Consider the following 18778-nt stretch of genomic DNA (forward strand, 5'->3'; position numbering starts at 1 on the left):
GAGGCTAAGGACCGACAAGGTTTTTGGCAGTGCTAAGCCATATGTAACCCCCAAAGATAGCTTGGATGAGCAGTTATTGAAGCTACCGCTTATCTAAACTATGGAATATCCTGAGGGTTGTAACCATGCGAGAGATCTTAAAGCTAAGGAACTACGAGGTTTTTGGTAGAGCTAAGGCATATGTAACCCCCCAAAGATAGGTGGGCTAGAATTAGGAGTGAGATTTTGACTGCACTGAACAGCTTTAGGGCTATGGACAAGGTGTTCAAAGTTTTTGTCAAGGGGCTCTCCAAAGCATAAGACTCTAGGGTCTTGAAACTGACCTTTTAATAGGCTCTGTAACCGTTTTCTTTACTTTATCCTAATATTATTGTACTGCACTATTTTTTAAAAAGTCCTTTTACAAATAGAAAATAAGAGCATCAAAAACATAGAATTGTAATTGCTTGTCATTGTTCCTTCTCATGCAACACAATGCTAAAAGGATTGCTACTCCTTGTCATCAATGTTGTGCTTGTATAGGACGTCACATTCCTTGGCATTTTCAGCAATACACAAAGCCTCACTTATCGAAAGTCTTCATCATTCAAACTCGTTTTCATATTTTGGCTTCAACAAATTATTCAAGTTTTTTGAATCTCTACATGTGAGACTAGATGCTTATGCTTTGTCCTTCTCTTGGGGTGCACATCTGAACCCTCTAGGCTATCTGGAGCCTGATTATATTGGTAACTTTTGAAGCTGTTGTCTATTAAGCCTTTGGCAATTTGGTGACTTTTGAAGCTTCTACCTGAAGCTGATTTGGGGACTTTGGAAGGTCTTCAGCAATCCCCTTTTTAACACTTGTCACTCTCAAACACACATACAGATGTATAAGTGTCCATGTACAATACAACTTTAACTGTATGCATGCACATGTAGACATTAAGTGTGATGATTGCCAAAAATCTTTGAAATTCATGCAGATATTCGCACTCAAAGCACAGGAGTTTGCCAGCTACCTTCAGATGCCTCTGACTGACTGACCTAGCTTCTCAATGTGTACCTTTTCACCCGCAACAGTGGACATATGTTTTGAAAAAAAGCAGCATACTAGTAGTATGGTGTATGAAGCACAGAAGTCACTTTGCGCCAAGTCCACAACTGGCACCATCAACAAAATCTAAACTTGTCATGACACTCCCTTTGCACTGCTCATTTCTTCTTTCATTCGTTGGTATATGGAATATTTTCCACAACATCACCGTTGACTTTGCAATAAAGGCTTGAGGTATGTTTGCTAGACCATTCCATAAAGCTCATGTCCCATAAGTGTTAAAGCTGGGATCAAGGTGTTGAGCCACAGCAAAACAATCAAGACCCCTCCCCTTCCTTCCCAATTTTGCACTACCAGTTTCTTTTTTCTTTTCTTCCAAGTAAGCTTCAGCAACATACACAGAATAGTCCCACAGTCCACTAATAGTTGCCCGCTGCATTGATTCCATCATACATTGAGCATAAATGCAAGCTCAAGAAATGCTTACTGCATCATTGCTTAGAGCACACCAGATCATACATCACAAAGAAGTTACCAAACCAACAATTGGACTCTGGCTACTTGCCAGCTGTTTAGGGCATCCTTTTTCAACTGCAGTAGCAGGCAATTGTTTTAGAGAAAATTTAGGAGCACCATACTGGCAACATGGTGCACAAAGCATGCTGAAGTTGCTTTGAGCCAAGTCCAGAACTGGCTCTATCAACACAATCTGGATTGCACCATTCCATAGATCATAGATTCATACCAGATTATACACACTCCAGCCAACCCTCTGGCCCCTTTGAACGTGTCATTTGGATGGCTTGAAACAAGTAGATCATCACATTCTAACACGGTGGTCCCAAACCCACCCAGAGCTTGAACGCCTCAATTTGCTTCTGTTCAGCTGGCGTAACCTCCTCTCTGGATTTTTTCTTAGCGCCATAAAGATCTTTATGCAAATAGTGATAAATATTTCTATACTTCCCTTTATCAACCCATAAACCCTGCTCCTCAACATGTCTTATCACCTCTAATGCTTGTTTAAAATGGCTATGTTTGACAAATTCTGAAAGAAAACCATTGGCCATCACCTCATCAAGCTTCACATGGATTGCTGAATTAGAACTTGAAGAGATTATCTTTTTGAATTCCTCCCATAGCAAGAGAATCTCATTAGTTTTCTTACCGTGCTGAAGATACCCGTTCAACAGGTGTGTATAAGTACTGGTTTCAGGATGGAATCCGTATATCTTCATTCTTTTGATTACAAATTTTGCATCAACCATCTCCCGTCCCTTACCAAAGGCCACAACAATTCTATTCCAATGTTGCAAGTCTACCTGTGAAGGAGGATGGCGTAATGAAACCTCCACCAGCTTATGCATTGGCTTAGGCTTGGAATGCTTCTCAAAGTATGTGAATACTCTGTTAAAGGTTGGCTCTACCGGGAGAATCCCATGCTGCCTCATAATCTTGAAAGCAAGGCATGCAGAATCATACTCTTGCAAGAGGTTGTAAGCATCAATAAGTGAGTCATAGCATGCCACATCAAGGAGGTGACCAACTTCCCTTGCATCTTTCAGCACAGCCTCACCCTTAATGGGCTGAGGTAGCTTGCAATATGCCATCACAAGCATCTTATAGGACACACTATCAGCAGGCCTATTTTGTTCTGCCAACATCTTTAAGGCGCTATGCACCTCATCCCTCAAACCAAGTTTAATTACACCATCAAAAGCAAAACTGCAAGGCATGTAATCAGAGCCCTCAACATAGCAAAGCCTTTGAAGAAGAACCACAGCATCTGCAATCTTCCCCTTCTTGAGAAAGGCATCCATAACCAAAGTGACAGTTTCATCAGAAGGGTTTTCCAAAGCTCCACCCCATCCCCTTATCAACTTGTCCACTTCCAGCATGTCTTTAGTGAACTTGTCCCAAGAAAGCCCCCCTTTCTCATCAGAGGGAGAATTTAGGACTTCTGTAATATGAGTTTGTTTCCTGCACCAGGAAAATAACAGGTGTGAAGCTGCATTCATCTGTCTTGAGTTCACAAGCACATTCACCATGCTTTCCAATATGGTGCTATCTGGTGTCACCTTCGCTCGACTCATACGCTGTAAGATCTTCTTCATCTGTCCAATGTCACATGTGTTTTCATGAGCCTTGATCAACAATCGAAAGGACTCCTTGTCCGGTCTACATTCAAAACGAGGCATGTAACCAAGTATTTCTTCTGCTTTCTCAGGCTGTTTCAAAAGTGCACATGCCTGGAGAGCTAAGTTGACGGCTTCAAAGTCAGGTTTTGTGCTGAAAATCCTGACATCCTTGGCAGATGGGCCCCTTGTGACATGCAGACAGATCTCAAGAAAGACCTTTATCACAAAGATTGCTCCGCTTGGTTTAAGCACCCAAAACTTCATCATGCTCTTCCATAAATCCAAAGACGGGAAATGCCGGCACTGTATCATTATTCTGAGAGTGTTAGCAGAGAGATCTGTCATGTCTGCTTTAGCGAACGCAAGACCAAGCGAGCCGAGCAACTCTCCATGCACATATTCGATTTTGTTGTCTCGAGTGAGGCGAGACAACACCTTGTAGGCACGGTAAAGGCTGAGGACATCATCTTTGGTAGCCATAAGGGCTAGAAAATCCTTTAACAGGATCCGTTCGGGGAACTCGGCGCCGAGCCGTGTGAGCTTCTGCAGGGCTTTCCATGCGTGCTCTCCTTGCTTTTCCTCCAGGGCGGTCTCCAGCCTGGCGATGAGAGTGTTTTTGTCAATGGAATGCAGGGGCCGCTTATCCTCTAAAATGTCCGTCGCTGCTGCAGCAGAAAATCGTGACATGCGGGGTATCAGAGGTGGTGCTTTGAGGCTCTGAGAAGCCGGGCATGTCCATGTGTTCTTGTTGTTGGTGAAGATCGTATTCAGAATGCAGGTGTGAGATCGGCCCCTCCTTAGCATCTCTCTCTCTCTCTCTCTCTCTCTCTCTCTCTCTCTCTCAAAGCCTTTACCTCTGCAACAACAAGAATTCTGATTGTCCTGCCAAAGTCCTAATCTTTGGAGATGCATAAAGCTTAGGATCTATAATCCACATGTTTAAGGCCATGCCGGCTTCCTAAAGCAATTTGAAAGCTTGAACTTTTTGGGTTAAAAAGTATTTATTACTTTCTTTTATAATGCGTGATTGTATTAGGAATGTAATATTTACATCATTCCTATAATGTGGGGGATATCACATAGCTAAGAGCCCCTCCACAAGCAAGTGAAAGACTTGTAGTGAAGGGACCACCCACTTGAAAATGGACAAGCCATGCACAGGTCCAAACTTCTGGGGATCTGATAGTGCAAGCTTGTCAAAAACACTAAAGAAGACGAGAGAAAATACATTTCGAGTGAGAGAATGAAAGAGGTGCCTGGGCACGTCAAGCTGAGTCCTTACAGGTAAATGAAACAAACCTTAGTACCCTCTTTTCAGTGAGTACTTAGTTAACTTGCCAGACTTACACGTGACTCGGTTCTAACTAGCTTAGCTATGCTTCTTTAAACAAGGAGCCTTTCTTCTCCAAGGCCTTTGATTACTACCAAAATCTCCTAGGGTATTAAGAAAGGAAAATCTAGATAGTCTACCAAAAAATATGGCATTCCTAAATTGCCAAATGAACCTAATTGTAATAGCTCTTATGACATTTCAAATTTTTAGAGAGCCTTCATTAAGCTAACCACCATCATCAAAATGGATTGTCTTCACACCAACTTTGGTGTGGAAACTTGCAAATTCTATCCAAGTGTTGAGCTCCTTTCACAAACCCCTAATATTTATTATTTGTCACAAAGCAATAGAAGTATTTCAAGAACTCAACTTACCAACACCGGAACACACACGAGTAGTTAGTTTCCTTTTTTCGTTGATTGATGTAAATGATTGGATTTCATGCATTGTGAATGAAATGGATTTATTTTTTTAATAACTCGTTTTATTGGACCACATTCTAGATACAAATAGATTAAACAACTTGCTTGCCAATATAATTTTATCTGTTTTTTAAAAACACACACTATTGGGCACATGTTACAAGAAAGGTGTGGGGAAAAAAAAGAAATAGTCATTTGTGAACTTTGCATTTCTTTACATCACACTTATGAAGCACAAAAACACCTCAAAGGTGCCTTTTGTGCATGAATGAGGGATATGCCATTCCATGGAACTTAGAGAGAAAGACAAAGTGAAGTACGCCTTTAGTGGGTGAACAAGGGGAATCCCACAGGGTAGAGAAGGAGAGATAGAGAAGCATGGCTCTTGCATATGAAAGGGGATTCTACCTCAAGGATCATGCATGAAGAGAGAAAGGAAAGGGCTTATGAAGAGGTCTTTTAACCTTGAAACACTAGGGGAATTTAACAATAGCTTTATTATACTTATTGAGTTTATTTCTAAAAAATGATTCCTTTTTTACATGATTTTGTTTGGGGAGGGGTGTGGGGAGCGGGCCTCCCCTTCCTAGAAGATCCCCCCATCCTACTTGTTGTCCCATTCAACTTCATGCCTCCCTATCTAACTAGTCCACCATCATAGACACCATCAACCATGCTAATCAACATCACATGTCTACACACCGTCCCATGCTTCTAGCACCTCTTGATGACTAGCCATTGTGGCACCTCTCAATAAACAAATAGAACCACTACCGAGCTGAGTGACCTACCCACCTCATAACACTGCCCAGTAGCCCCGTCGAGTAAATCCGTCACCTGGCCAACACACAACACTAACACCTCTCGCCTATGGTCACAAGCAAAGGTGACTGGAGAAGCTGCATGTGATCATCAACAATGCCGCCCAGCAACCCCATCAAGTAAACAAGTGGCATGGCCAACACCCCCACGAGCCAGAACTGTTGCCCGAATACTTTTCAAATCTATTGCTTGGTTGCCTTCCAAATCCACTGTCTGACTATCTCTCAACTAACACCACCATGAGTAGACTCTACTTCAAGTATGAAGTATCATACAACAAATGGCCACCATGGTTAGAGCTATCTTGAGATAGAAGCACAAGGTTCCCATCTTAGATTGATCTCCTTCTATTGTCCATGCTATGGCTCACATGGATACAAGCCCATATTGGGGTCCACAAAGTAGGCTAAGGAGGAGAAGAAGTTAGCCCAAATTCTATGACTTCTTATCCTATCCTCTTTTCCATCACATCCTTAACCTCCACACCCACATATCCCTTTCCTCTTCATAACACCACCCTACCCATTATATCTTCACCTTCTCCCCACCATCACAATGCCATATTTGCCAACCCCTTTCTACTACCACCACCACTCCTTCCATCAAAACATTCTTTCGATGCACATCTCCCCACCACCTAGCCACACTACAAAAAGAGAAAACTACCACCTAGCTACCACTGCAAGAGGAGAAGCTACTAACTAAGGATACATCAAGGAAGGGAGTGAGAATTAGATAGGAATAACTTATCTTCCAACTCAGGGTATTTCCCATTTATTTATGCCATATTTATTTTCTTTTGTGCATAGTGTGATCATTGGGAGAGGGAGTGGGGTAGCAAAGGATTGTGTTAGTGAGAGTTGTATATGAAGGGGAGTGGCTTAATCAATGCATCCGATTAGAAAGGGAGTTTGTGAAAGGTAGAGCCCAAGTGGAAGCACACAAGCAGAAGCAAGAGCTATAGCGGATGGAGCAAGAGAGCAAGAGAGAGAGACACTGCATATGGGGACTCCAACAATCATAATATGTGACTAACCTTCCCTTATTCAAATGTCACTAAAAGAATAAAGAATGAATTGATGGTGATGGGCATTTGCCACCTACAGTAGTGTATAGGTGTATGGGTATTATCAATGTAATGAATACACAAGTGGTTAGACACAGGCACCTTTATCCCCAACAACTTCCCACTGTGTCCTTAAGGTATCTCATGATATCGTTCACGGCATCCCAATGCCACAAGCCATGTGTAGCCATATAGCGTGCTATAACTCTCACTACAAATGCTATGTCAGGACGAGTGGATATCATGGCATACATTAAACTACCCACTACAGATGCATAAGGGATCTTGGCCATCTCGGCCTTTTACTCATTGAACTATGGACAATTGGCTAGACTATCCTTCACATGAGAAGGTAAATAATAGCCAATAAGCTTAATATCCTACATATGAAACCACACAATAACCTTTTGGATGTACTCCTTCTATGATAAGTAACTTAGAGTGATCACACATGATGCGCATCCCAAGAATATATGAGACCTGTCCTATGTCCTTTATCTTAAAGCTCTTCTTGAGCTGATTTTTCAAGGCATCCAGCTCATCATGAGCATTCTCAACAATCAGTATACTATCAATGTAGAGTACTAAAATCATAAGGTTGCCATCATGAGTCTTCTTTGTGTATAAACATAGATCCATATCACTACAGGTATATCCCTCGATTATATCCTTGAGAATTTATGAAAGCATCAAACTTGTGGTACCATTCCTTAGGCGCCTGCTTAAGGCCATAAAGGCTCTTTCTCAACTTGCACACTAGGTGTTCCTTGTCTTTTTCCTCAAAGCCCTTAAGCTAATGCATATAAATCTCATCATGCAAGTCCTCATGTAAGAAAGTTGTCTTAATATCCATCTAAGAGAGGTCCAAATCGAGCTATGCAACCAAAGCCAAAACCAAGCATAGGATAGTCATCTTAATGACATGACCAGCACACTAAGTAGCACAAAGTTAGGGTAACCATGCAGTAAAGTATATGCTTGGAGCTTTGCTCTTCACCATGAAACCTACAGACACCCCTCTCTTGCACTAAAAATGCACACACACAAAAGACTCAAGACAATCCCACGCTGACCAAGAGATAAGATTATGTGGCTCCTCCTCTTCTTCTATGCAATGAAGATCCATAGTTTTCTGCACAAAGGTAGAGCAAGAAGGAGGATGGACAAAGAGACTTTGAGAAAGAAGGAAGAGGGAAGTTAAAGAGGGACTGCAAAATCGCTCGTGCTCCAACCTCCTCAACCACCTTTTCCCAAGAACCCCAATTGCACCCTTTTGCACCTTTATTAAATCAAATATGTCACCATACATGAACTAAGGTATGAAACCCTTATGTGCTACATGCATTTTTTTGGCAAGTCCCCTAAGCTTTTTTTTAATGGAACAACATATGTAATAGCTTTTATAGCTCCAAGTCGAGCATTTACAATGCACCAAAATATGTATCAATGAAGTATAATGAATGTGCATATAGCATATAATGTTTCGATAAAATAAAGATTTGTTGATGAAGAGGACCAATCTTTTAGCCTTTATGGTGACAAAATCGAAGGCTATAATTCCTCCCACACTTGAATGGTGAGCTCCCGCGAACCAAAGAACCATGGTAAACTTCCATTGTAAGCTTCAAGCACAATTTCATATCCTTCTTCTCATTTCTTCACACTTCCGTTGATCATTTGTCCACTTCTTCAACAACCACTAATCTCTTCACATCAATATTTTGTCTTGTTTTCTAGCACCCATCAAGGACTAATACATTGTTAAAGACGAATACCACAACAATTTGTTTTTGGGAGACACACTATCTATGTGAAAAGGAAACATTGAAATTCCACCAATTTGACACCAAAAAAGTGAAAACCCAAAAATGATCTTCAAACCAGCACTCCTGATCATCAAATTTAGCTTTAAGGTACTTCTACTCGTGTGACTTCATCCTTGGCTTGTTCATTAACAAGGATAAAATACTTTGAATACTTGCTTTGTTTATTATGTGCTGCATATATGAACTAGTATTATAAAGACCTTAGGGTTATCCTTTAACTAAAACATTATCTTCTCCTTTGAGAGGTTGTGCAGGCTGTGGTTTTGGAAGATATGGTGTGATAAGGAAAAACATGTCATGGCAAATCCAGGTTGCCATTTCTCTGTTGGTGAAAGGAAAAAGAGGGAGAGTAGTTGCGTCTTGTGGAAGGATATCAGATATCACTGCTATTGCTTCTTTATCTTCTTCTATGCAAGGGAGGCACCATGGAGGATATCGCATGTGGGGAGGTGTAGAGATGATGGCGGACAAAATGCATCAATCTTGACCATTGGCTGCAGCAACCCTGGTGTGAGAACGCTGGGCGGGGTTGCCAATGGTATCCTGCCAACTAACATTTCCCGTCCGCTGCGAGACAACTTTCTGGCCTTACTCCCAATGCTTCCCTATTACAGATCAAAGATGCCTATAAAAAGAAGACTCTAGAGAACCATTCCGATCGTCTTCTAGCTTTTCAAAATTCATTCCATGGATGAGAGATGTAATGCAAGCCGCTAAGATCAAGCTATGCCAGGATTGCAAAAGGCGGCACCAGCAGTAGCAACAATTACCACACCTACTTCTTCTTCTTCTTCTTCTTTCTTCTTCTAATGCTTCAAGTGTACTAGTTAAAATAACTCGCCATGAATGGGGATGGCCCAAGACATCTAATCTCCTTCTCCACATTCATCTCTGCTAGTCTTTGCTCCACTTCCATTAATGGTGCTATAGCTTTTGACTCCGTCTTCTTGATGATAGATCCTTCTTCTCCCCGGTTTTATGAAGTCACTATGCCACTTTAGATGGCTCTTCTTTCTTCCTCCTTCCCTGATCCACAAGAATCTTGGTTCTTAATTTGTAGAGTTGTGAGTAAAATAGAACTTGTGAGAAACAAACTGCATATTCAAAGATATTTAACACTTGCTCTTCACTTTGTAGAATCCATGGCTAGCTCGGTCCTGGCAATAGAACCAAGAATGAATGGCTCTCACTTAGCACACCAAGTAGCACAAAGCCAGGGTAACCATGCAGTAAAGTATATGCTTGGAGTCACCATGAAACCTGCAAGCACCCCTCTCTTGCACTAAAAATGCACACACACAAAAAGACTCAAGACAATCCCACACCAACCAAGCGAAAGATCAAGTGGCTCATCCTCTTCCTCTATGCAGTAAGATCCATAGTTTTCTACACAAAGGTAGAGAAAGAAGGAGGATGGACAAAGAGACTTTGAGAAAGAAGGAAGAGGGAAGTTAAAGAGGCACCACAAAATCACCCGTACTCCAACCTCCTCAACCACCTTTTCCCAATAACCCCAATTGCACCCTTTTGCACCTTTATTAAATCAAATATGTCACCATACATGAACTAAGGTCTAAAACCCTTATGTACTGCATGCATTCTTTTGGCAAGTTCCCTAAGTATTTAAAAAAAAATGAAACAACATATGCAATATCTTTTATAGCTCTAAGCTAAGCATTTACAATGCACCAAAACATATATCAATGAAGTACAATGAATGTGCACATATCGTATAATGTTTAGATAAAATAAAAGATTTGTCGATGAAGAGTGCCAATCTTTTAGCCTTTTTGGTGACAAAATCAGATGCTATCATTCCAATCATTAAGTAAACTGAGGCCATAGAAATAGTACTTTTAATCAAATGCAACAATAAAACTCTAAAGTTGGGAGCCAAATGGGTGGGTGAACTCTCAAAGACTAAGCTTTCTTATGGGTGCTCTTCAATGCTACACTCTTATGTTGGGTTTCCATTGGTGCCAAAGGTGGTGTTGGATTTGTTTTTCTCATGGATGTGGTGGATGTCTTTGTAGGTGGGATGGAATGTTGTTACTTCCTTATCTTTGTTTGGTATAGAGTCGAAAGATAATAAACAAAGAAGATAAAGAGAAAGAAATAAGAGAAGAAAGTAAATGAGATGTTTAAAGTATTGGTGTCGGCAACATAGAAAAGGGTTTGCCAAAATATGTCTCTAGAGATGGATTTCTCTTTCATGCTCATCATGGAGGTTCAATCTTTACATTTTGGTTCACTAGGATGCTCATCATTTAAGTGAGGGAAGAATGATGGCGCTCATTTTTTGTACCAATTTGGCATTCAAAATGTGGTCTCCATCGACAAATGTCAAAGCTCATATCAACTTCTTGTGACATTAATGCCTTGGTAAACAATTTTATTGTTATGTCTTTACTACATTGTAAGTGATGGCATAAATAGTGGGTCCGCAAATCTACAATGCCAATCACATTCTTTTCCTCCTAAATTTAGCATATAGACAAATATTTAGAAACAACATAAAGCCTCAGCTTTATACCCTAGTGTATGCATGTATATGGTTTCTTTTCATATGAAATAAACTATCCAGAAAAGCTGGTTCTCATTACTCTTCCTCTTGTGCATTCATGGCTTCTTTTAGTGATGGAGAGGGTGAGGATGCTCAAGTTTATGTGATAATGGAAATTTTGTGTAAATTTTAAGTATTTCTTCTGTGCAAGTCTCTTTCTTTTCTCCTTCTTAAAGCTTAGGGTTTCTCTCAACATATATTTTGCTCGATTCTACCTAGTGTTTTCAGTGTTCTCTTGATATCATCACAATAGGAGAGAAGACTTCATCGAATTCAACACCATGCTCTTGCTTAAAACCCTTAGCAACCAATCTAGCCTTATAGGTTGGCTTGGGGCATCCAGGGGTGCTCTTCAACTTGTACACCCACTTGCATGTCAAAGCACGTTTTTCACTATGCAAAGGAACAAATCCCACATGATTTTTCTGCAATGAAGCATACTCTGATTGCATGGCCTCATCATAGGGAAGAGGCTCACTAGCATATGTCACCATAGCATAATCCATAGAGGGTGGAAACCGATTATGTTGCTATCTCTAGTAAACTGCCGCAAAACAAGCAGTGGGACATGTACATCCTGTTAAACATCAAGGTCTTGGGCCACTAGAGCATCAGCTGCTTGAGGCTATCTAGCTGGCTATATAGTAACATGACACTCCTCTTGAAATATCACCCTCCGTACCTCAACAATCTGCTTAGGTTGCTTATGCATTTTCTCTCATGGAAAACAACATCATGCCTACATATGACCTTCCGAGCCTATGGATCCCATAGGCGATAGCCCATCTCTTCATGGAAAACAACATCATGGCTACATATGACCTTCCAAGCCTATGGATCCCATAGGCGATAGCCCATCTCATGTGCATCCCCATAACCAAGAAAGATGCATTTCACCAACGTAGAGTTCAGCTTATTGCACTTGTCCTTGGGAACATTGGCAAAAAGCCTCACAACCAAAGACACGCAAATGAGCATAAGATGAAGGTTTTTTAGACCATATATCCTCTGCAACCTGATAGTCAAGAGCAATGCATGGGGATCAATTAATCAAATGTACAACTATAGTAACTATCTTAGCCCAAAAGTGGTGTGGTAAACCTGTCTGACTAAGCATACTATGAACTCGCTCATGAATTGTCCTATTCATGTGCTCAATCATACCATTTTGGGATGGGGTGTACAGGGTGGTCAATTGATGCTCAATACCCCTCTTGTCATAAAATTACTCAAAGGCTTTAGATACATACTCTCCCCCATTATCAGATCGTAGGCATTTCAATCTATACCTAGACTCATTCTCAATAAAAGCAAGCCAACGTTGAAATATAGCCAAGACTTTTGGTTTCTATTTTATGGGTTATGCCTAGACCTTATATAAGTAATCATCAATGAAAGTAATGAAATATTGTGTGCAACCTAAAGACTTGTAAGACATGGGCCCATAAACATCAGGAATGAACAAGAGTCAAGGGCTCACCCATGCATGTAATGCCATACTTCTTATGTGAGTTACAAGTTTTCCTACCATAAAGGCAATGATCACAAGAATCAAAACACTTATAGTCAAGGGGGGGAAGATACTGCAAATGGGTAAGCATTTTTGTTCCCTTTAATGACATGTGCCTAAGGCAACAATGCCATAACAATACATGTGATACTGTAGCCACTCCTAAAACATGGTCAATAGACCTAGATACAAGTAAGGGGTAAAGAGTGCCAAACTTAGCACCGCATGCCAAGACAAGAGTCCTATGAGTAGGCTTCCATGATGTACATGGCATACATCATGAAAAGTAAACATATTACTTGAAGGGAACTACAACTAGACATCTCTAATACCAACAATATACAATGCTAGTTCCTTATCCAATCTAACAGATCATATCATGCTGCGATAGGAGTAGGATGACATGAAATGAAGCCCCTGAATCAAGCAGTCACCATTGAGCATAGGTAGATGAGGCATCAACCAACTACAAAACATCAAGAGAAGAAGCTACAAGTATGTATTCATCATCAGAATTAGTCTGCACGACATTAATCTCTTCAATCTTGACATGGAGTTGCTAGGGACAATGTTGCGATTATCATTCTTTTCCTACACTTTATTCTTTCCTTTTTCTTTGTGCTTGTCATCATGCATTTTGTTGCACTGTGGTTGAAATGACCCTGCTTTCCGCAATAGTGACAACTCAATGCGAACTTATAACCACAGGAGTTACTGCAAGATTGTCTACGTGACCGAGAATGAGACTTTTGAGAGTCTCTCCCCCCACATAGTCATTATTGCTCTTATCATTATTGCCTTTGATTGTCAAAGCATGAGAGGTGCATGAAGCATCTTTATTCTTTTTGTTAACCTCTTCATTCAAGAGAGAACCCTCTACATCTCGCAATTTTAGCCCATTAAGTAGGCATATTTATACACATAGTAGTACTGAATGTGTCCCATGACTCAAGCAATGTAAGCAATAAGGACAAGGGAGGAACATTGTCATTAAATTCAATCCCCTGTAAAGACAAGTAGTTGAAAATAGAATGAAACTCATTTAAGTAGGTAGACATAGAGATCCTCTTCTTCATACGAAGGTCCTTGAGTTGCCTCAACTAATATATTTGAGAGGCAAGGCTTTGCTTATCATAGATATTATGAATCTTATCCCATAATTGCTAGGCAATCTTCCCATCAAAGATAACATTATAATAGACCTGCTTAGAGAGTGGCAAAATGATTGTAGATTTACATAACTCACCAGTTCAGCCCAATCCTTTACATCAAAGTGTTCAGACTTTACACCCTCATGTCTCAATGGCTTAATCTACACTTTTTGCACTCGAACATGCCAGATTTGTGCCTTCCCAATAGCTATAATTTGTATTATCCAACTTCTCAATGTTAAAGATAGAACTATCATTTGACCCATAGCCATAATGCAAGAGATAAAAGCACAATCCAAGACAAACAGGCTTCTAAAAGTGATAGCAAATCAATCTTAAAAATCACATCCAAATCAAGAGTTAAGCAAGAGAAACTACCAAAATGGTGAGTTGTCCATAAATTATAATCAAGTAGCTGTGAAATTCAAGTGATTACCCTTAGATAGAATGCATAAAACTGAAATGATAGGCTACTGTAATAAATTGCAGTAGTATGCTAACAACCAACTATGAGCGACCAAGAAAGAAAGACCAAGAACAACTAGCACTAAAAGCTATCATAACTACAATGTGGTAGTAACCATACATGCGGTAGGCATAGATATCATGCAGATAGGAGATCTCATGGTAAAGAGAAGAGAACTACCAAACACATAACCACATTGAAAGACATAAGTGCCTGGTCCAAAGTAAGTGATTAAATTAGCCCAGTGTAGGGTAATTGCATCCAATACATATCAAGAGAGCATGCATATGAAGTAAGTGTCCCAAGGTCGTCTCAATGAAAGTAAGCTCAAGCTCAACTGCATAAATCCAAAGCTCTATGTAACATCCAAAGTAGCACAGATAACTCTCATAAACAAAATCAAATGCCAAATGAGTAATGCAAGCAAAACATCAAGTACATGACATCCGAGTATCCAAGATACATGAAGCATAAGAAAAAAGCATAAAACCTAATAGATTCTTGAAGCCCGTAACTACATAAACCACTAAAGTAACCAACGTATGTAACCATATCCAAGATCAATGAAGCAGAGCCCAAATCTCAACTTAAAAGCATGCCACAACATATCAGGAAGTATACATAACAATTAAAGTAGTGGTACATCCACTAAGGTTCCCATAAATATCAATGAGCATTAGGTATAAGCTTTTCACTTATAAATGCTTTTTACCCTATATTACAACACTAAAATGACAGTGAAATTTGAGTTATTTCAAGCTCAAATCAGTCCCAAAAGCATAATCATATCATCTAGTACCAAAATAGCATCCTCGAAGCATCAAACATGCATTATGGAATTTATTGTTTGGTGTCTAGACCAAAACTATTCTGTTTTGTATAAAACAAAGAATAGAAGACTACATAGAATCAACTCTATGAGTGCCTTGATATATAGCTCTCATCACGCTCTTCATTTCTAGCAATGGAACGCCTAGATTTAATACCGTATGTAAAAGTTATGGCCAAAATACGACAGTGCTATCAAGCTGCCATAACTACCCATGACTTCTACAACATGCACTCTATGCACTCAAAATGGATAAAATGGCTACTCCTTAGCTCAATAAGCACTCAACAATGCTAAGCTATACCTTAGGAAGCTCCTCAATAAGCACAGAGCAAGCTAGAATAAGCTGAAAGAAGGAAAGACTCAATGCATATCTCGAAAGGAAGAAACAATAGTTGCCATGAAACCTTGAGTTGAAGCTTTGAATCTGAGGTGAAGCAAAGGATGAAGAAGCTTCTCAAATGGTTGGCTATAATACCAACTGAAAGGTAGAGCCTGAGTGAAAGCACACAATTGGAAGTAAGAGTAAAGTAAGAGCTATGGTAGATGGAGCAAGAAAGCAAGAGAGAGAGACATCGTGCATGCGGAACTCCAACAGTCACAATGTGTGACTAGGCCTTCCCTTATTCAAATGTCACTAAAAGAATAAAGAATAAAGTGATAGTGATGAGTGCCCACCACGTGCAATGTACATGTATGCGGGTATTGTCAATGTAATGAATACGCGGGCAGTTAGACACATGTTCCTTTATCCCCCAACAGCTTGTTTGGATTTGTCCCACATTAAAATAATGTTAAAGCTCTCTCTAGAATTAAAGCCCCATCAAATTCTTTGCATCCACCTCATCATCACATGAATTTGGTGGTTGATTCTCGATTGATGTATAAACTAATAATCATAGGGTAGACACTCAACTCTTTGACACATCAACTTATTGTCACACAAACCCTTTGAGACTCAACTCTTCAACACACAAACTCCTTAGCACATGAACTTCTCAACACATCAACTCTGTTACATAAACTTATCAATGCATGAACTTCCCGATACACCAACTCATCGGCCCATGAACTTGTCATCACATCAACTTGACATCGCATGAAACTTGTTAGCACGTGAAACTTGTTAGCCTTTCAACACTCAATCCTTCATTACATAAACTTGCCGATATACTCAAACTTCTCAACACATCAACTCATCATCACATAAACCCCTCGACACATCAACTCATCGTCACATAAACTTGTCAACACACAAACCTCATCACATGAGTTGATGTGACAAGTTTATGTGATGATGAGTTGATGTGTTGAGAGGTTTATGTGATGGCGATGAGTTGATTTATTGAGAAGTTTGAGTATTAACAAGTTTATGTGACAACGAGTTGATGTGTTGAGTACTAACAATTTTTGTGACAATAAGTTGATGTGTTGAGAGGCTTATGTGATGATGAGTTGATGAGTCCATCCAAATAGCTCATCAAACACACTCAAACCTCTCATCATGTGTGTTAATCCTCAACCCCTTGTCACATGACCTAAGCTAATCAAATCAGAGGGGCTTAACTTGCCATCACATGTATTGAGTCTTAACTCTTAGTCAATTGACGTCAAATTGATTCATCACAAGCATTAAATCGTTCATCACATGATTATCCATCACACGATCCTCCACTATACAACTCTCAAAACATAATAGAATATAGCACATTATATACTTTAGCACATAGAAGCCTTAGGTCTACCATATATCACGGGGGATTTGCTAGTAGTAATAAGGAGACGTCACCGGCGTGCAAGAAATATATGAAAATACCCCTTATCTACCCCCTATTTATGGGACCTTACCTTATAAAATGTACCTTCCTTCCCTTAAATAACCCCCCTCCCTTACACTCACGTGGTACCATACAGTAAACCCTAGCAAACCCCTTGGGCCATATATTCACTTCCTCACATGAGTGTTAATGCTGCAACACTACCTTCCATGTCAATACTAGGCTCTCTATCACATTAACTGCATAACATCTAGTCATCACAACACATCACAATGCACCTTAGTGACACCACTCATAGTCAACCAACTTGCACATACTAAAGTACCACATTCTCGTGCCTTGTACATTTAGGATAGTGGCTAGGGACAACAAAATTTCTAAGAAACATGATCTAGAGTTCCTACTATTGATCCTTAAAGGTATCTTACATGTCAATATCACGAGCTCACTAACTCTTGACCTTCAAGACCTCTTAAACTTTTGCATGAACCAACAATTGGCTCACTTTGTCAGGAATTGTATACTTGGAGAGAGGGACTCATCTTGCTCTTGAGAGGAGTGCACTTGAAGCATTAGTAAGTTAAGGACATCAAGGGGTTTTAACTTGATTGGATCTCCTATAAGAGCCCTACATTGCATGTGGGGTGTGCATGCTCGCTTACCATGGTAGACCCAATTGCACATAGAGAAGTGTTAGGTCAAGCATACATTACAGGGTGGTATTCTATTAACCCTCAAATGAACAAGGTGGAAAAGCTGGAAAATCTAAAGTAGAAGACAAGGCCAAGGCAAAAGTAAAACAGAAGACGAAGGCGCGCCAAGAAGAATCTTGAAACACAAGAAGTGCAGAAAATTCCTAAATCAAGGAAAAAGGCGCACGAGAAAAAGCGTGAGTTTTTACTTTTGTAAAAAAGTGCAAGGCGCACCATGATTTATTTTAAGAGTGCTGGGCTCACACCTGTGCAATTTGTAAAGGTAGATGGGCAGTAGGAAGGAAGCTAGGAAGGTAGAAGGACAATGGGACAAAGGGCCTAGGCAATGACCGGCCATGTAAAAAAGGGGATAAGGGGATGACCGCCCAAAAGGGATTTAGGGTTTTGTATATAAAGTTGAAAAGTGAATGAGAAGCTCATTCTTGTGTGTGGCCAAAAGTGGCTCTCCTCCTCCTCCTCTTCTTCTTCTTCTTCTTCTTGCTTGCTTGCTTGAGCTTGTGCTTGAGAGAGGGAGTGTGAGGGAGTGAGTGTGTGAGGGTGAGGGACCGGGGAGGAGAAGCTCTCCATCTTCTCCTCTCTTCTTCTCTTCTCTTCTCTTCTCTTGTCTTGCTCACAGAAATGGAGCTTGGAGTGTGGAGCTTGAGGATGGAGCTTGCTTGAAGCTTGCACTTGGATCATGGAGGTACCAGAGTGCTCGGGAGAGGAGGTAACTCGATTGGGCATGGAGGTAAGCTCACTCCACCCATGGAGATGGATGGCATGTCGGCTGTGAGAGGTAGCCATTAGTGCTCTGCTTGGAACGCTTGAAGCAATAAGCAGCCCGTGGGTCTTGGCAATTGATCACCTCTACATTTTGGTTCCGTTGCCAGGACAGATTGATTCAAGCCTTGAGTGCTTGCGCGCTTCGAATCGAGCATCGAAGTAGGGTTTTCCCCGAATCGGTGCTTGAGGTAGGTAGGTAGGAAGCGAGGGAGTTTAAAGAGGTATTGGATCTCCTTAGCAAGTAGGTTTTTGGTTTTTGGACTTGGAAAAGCATGTTGGAATAGTGTAAGTATTTCCCTTGTGATTTTTTCTTGCATTTAGGTAGGCTAGGAGCAAAACATCGGAGCACACTGTAGGGTTTTC

The 18778-nt window shown here is 40.5% G+C and overlaps 1 protein-coding gene across 1 annotated transcript; it reads right to left on the minus strand.

Annotated features, from left to right (window-relative positions):
- Positions 1–359: 359 nt before the first annotated feature.
- LOC148023080 (pentatricopeptide repeat-containing protein At3g09650, chloroplastic-like) lies at positions 360–4066 on the minus strand. The gene has a single exon (XM_087696070.1). It carries the CDS (start codon positions 3976–3978, stop codon positions 1864–1866), a length of 2115 nt encoding a protein of 704 aa, XP_087552196.1. The 5' UTR covers positions 3979–4066; the 3' UTR covers positions 360–1863.
- Between the last annotated feature and the right edge of the window lie 14712 nt (positions 4067–18778).

The sequence above is a fragment of the Lygodium microphyllum genome, chromosome 16 (assembly GCF_053477565.2).
Source record: "Lygodium microphyllum isolate KBCC chromosome 16, Lygodium_microphyllum_v1.1.10, whole genome shotgun sequence".
In the NCBI taxonomy this organism is placed as follows: domain Eukaryota; kingdom Viridiplantae; phylum Streptophyta; class Polypodiopsida; order Schizaeales; family Lygodiaceae; genus Lygodium; species Lygodium microphyllum.

Excerpts from the sequence above, each read along its gene's own strand:
- LOC148023080 (XM_087696070.1), bottom strand. The coding sequence starts at position 3,978 with ATGCTAAGGAGGGGCCGATCTCACACCTGCATTCTGAATACGATCTTC.